The sequence below is a fragment of the Salvelinus namaycush genome, chromosome 6 (assembly GCF_016432855.1).
Source record: "Salvelinus namaycush isolate Seneca chromosome 6, SaNama_1.0, whole genome shotgun sequence".
Taxonomy (NCBI): Eukaryota; Metazoa; Chordata; class Actinopteri; order Salmoniformes; family Salmonidae; genus Salvelinus; species Salvelinus namaycush.
In genome coordinates, this window is record NC_052312.1 from 14,646,537 (window position 1) to 14,648,998 (window position 2,462).

The window sequence follows — 2,462 nt, forward strand, 5'->3', positions numbered from 1 at the left end:
CACATTCAAACAGTTGGAAACACTTTTTTTTCTTTACACAATCAACTAGTTCTCTGTTGCTAAAATGGGCACAACAAATACAATAAAAATAATAGTAATCTGTCATTGTGCCCTTGAGCAAGGCACTTAACCCTAATTGCTCCAGGGGTGCTGTACAATGGAGACCCTGGCTGTGAACCTACTCCCTGCGGGAGTCTCAGGGGGAGTTGGGATTAGCATAAAAATAACATTTCCATTACACACTTGTGTACCAAGACAAATATAAGCACCACCCCTAATTATTATTATTATTATTTAAAAAATATATGTTTGTCAGAGAAGCAATGCAATCAATTATTTCAACATTGAATAACAAAAAAGCTATGACCACTGTTTTCATCACATTTGACTGCTTATGCGTTCATAGATAGTTAATGAAGCTAGAACGAGTTATTAAAGGGTTATCTAGTATAAAAGGTTCATTGGTTCATTCATCCAGTTCTACTGTCTGATCCCAGCGTACACCACTGTCTCCATGTGACCTCTCTGTCTTCTAGACCTGTTCTTCTTGTTGCTCAGATTCAGAGCTACGTAATGGAGACTGTCTCCATCTTGGTCCTGTGAAGCACAAAAAAGCATTGTTGACATAAAATAATTTTAAATGTATTATTATTTACCCACAGTAGTGAAGTTGTTTAAAGACAGGCTTCACAAAAGACTTCAAACAATATAAAATTATTTCTGCTTACCCCTGCGTCTGACCGGGTAACTGCAGGACCTCTGGTCTGTGAGACGAGTCCTGAAAAGAATGACACATAAGATTAGGATACTTCCTCTTCTTCTACTACTGAAACAACAACAAATGGTGACATCAACGAATAGCAAGGGATAGTAACTTACCTCTGCACTGCACACATGTTGTGTTGTTCATCTTGTACATGATGCAAACCAGGACAATGATCAAGGTGAACGTGACACCCAATACTACACCCAGGCAGGACACCAAGAGAAGAGGATCTGCTCTATGGTCTGTTGAAATTCAAACAGTAGTAGAAGAAACCAGAATAGCAAGTAAATGTATGTTCTACACATTAGACTATACAGTAGATATTAACAAAAATGTAAGCTGTATCATATACCCTCAATGTCCAGCTTGGTTCCGTTCCCAAACAGCATCTCCCCACATGAGGCCACAGCACAGTAGTAAGTCCCAGCATCAGAGAGGCTGAGGTTCCTCTTGGGGAGGTTGTAGACACAGCTCTGTGGAGGAGACCCAGCCTCAGGGCTCTTCTCACACTGATCACTCCTGTCTCCATGGGTGTAAATGATTCCTGGACGGGATTCTCCTGAGCCATGTCTGAACCAATAGACACTGTGTTCTCCTGCACAGGTCTCAGTGTATATTGTACAGTTCAGAGTTACAGAGTCTCCTGGCTGGACTGACTCAGACACAGGCTGCTGGAGCACAGACATGCTGTTGGACCCTGAGTCTGAAGAAGGTGAGCAACTAAAGTAAAACTAAGTGGGTGAAAAACACGAAAAGCCATGTATTCATTACTAGCATTTGATGAAGCAGTTGTACAAACATGCCAATATACAGTGCCACACATTTTGAAATTGAAGAAGCAAGTGTTTAGTTACCTTTGACAATTAAAACAGTTCCCTCTCCATATGTGAGCTCATAGATGTCTGTAGTGGAACAATAGTATGTAGCTGAGTCCCCTGGCTCTGTCTTTGATATGGTCATGTTACAGCTGTAGTCTCCTCTCCTCACACCCAAACGTTTGGTCTCAGTAAAGTCCTTGATAAAGTTGTTGGAATAATAACTCTCTTGGCCAACATAAAGAGATGATGCCATGTGAAGGGGTTCCTGTCCAAAACTCTGCTTGAACCAAATAAATCTGGTCACTGACTCATCTGGACAAAAGCAAGTGAGAGTCACAGTGCCCCCCAGCTCAGTAACCATCACAGGGGTTGGTTGGATTACGTTTGGTTTGGTAAAAGCACAAACTGTAAAAGCAAACAAACAAAATGGATCAAAGACAAAAACATGGATAAACCATTTCTACCCATTACAGACAGAACATCCACTTCACTTATCATATTCAAACTGCATACTACAAATGATTAAATAAGGAACTAAATTAAAATGTCTTACACTTACCCAAGTTGATGTAAAACATAAATACTTCTCTATTCATCATTGTAACATTAGTCTCTTCTGCGCTGTATAGTGTGTGGGTCTGACAGTGGGGCACTTTACATGCACCCTATATATGATGGCACTTTACATGTACCCGTCATACAGGAGGAGGGAACACTGAAACGAGAGTGTTTATTGGCCGACTACAATCTTAGAAGTGTGTCTTCTGGCTTACCATAGTTTGAGCTTCCCGGGAATGACATTTAAGACATTACAAAGCAATTCAGAGTTACTGGATCAAGGCAATCAAATATTGGCTCGATTTTTAAAATTGATTTAA

At 40.4% G+C, this 2,462-nt stretch overlaps 1 protein-coding gene across 1 annotated transcript; it reads right to left on the reverse strand.

Moving 5' to 3' along the window:
* Window positions 1–480: 480 nt before the first annotated feature.
* Window positions 481–2,162, reverse strand: LOC120049517. Its single transcript, XM_038995769.1, has 6 exons — window positions 2,144–2,162; window positions 1,621–1,989; window positions 1,119–1,469; window positions 880–1,008; window positions 729–778; window positions 481–597 (listed from the first exon to the last, which is right to left on the reverse strand). The coding sequence occupies exons 1-6, from the start codon at window positions 2,160–2,162 to the stop codon at window positions 481–483; spliced, it is 1,035 nt and encodes a 344-aa protein (XP_038851697.1).
* Between the last annotated feature and the right edge of the window lie 300 nt (window positions 2,163–2,462).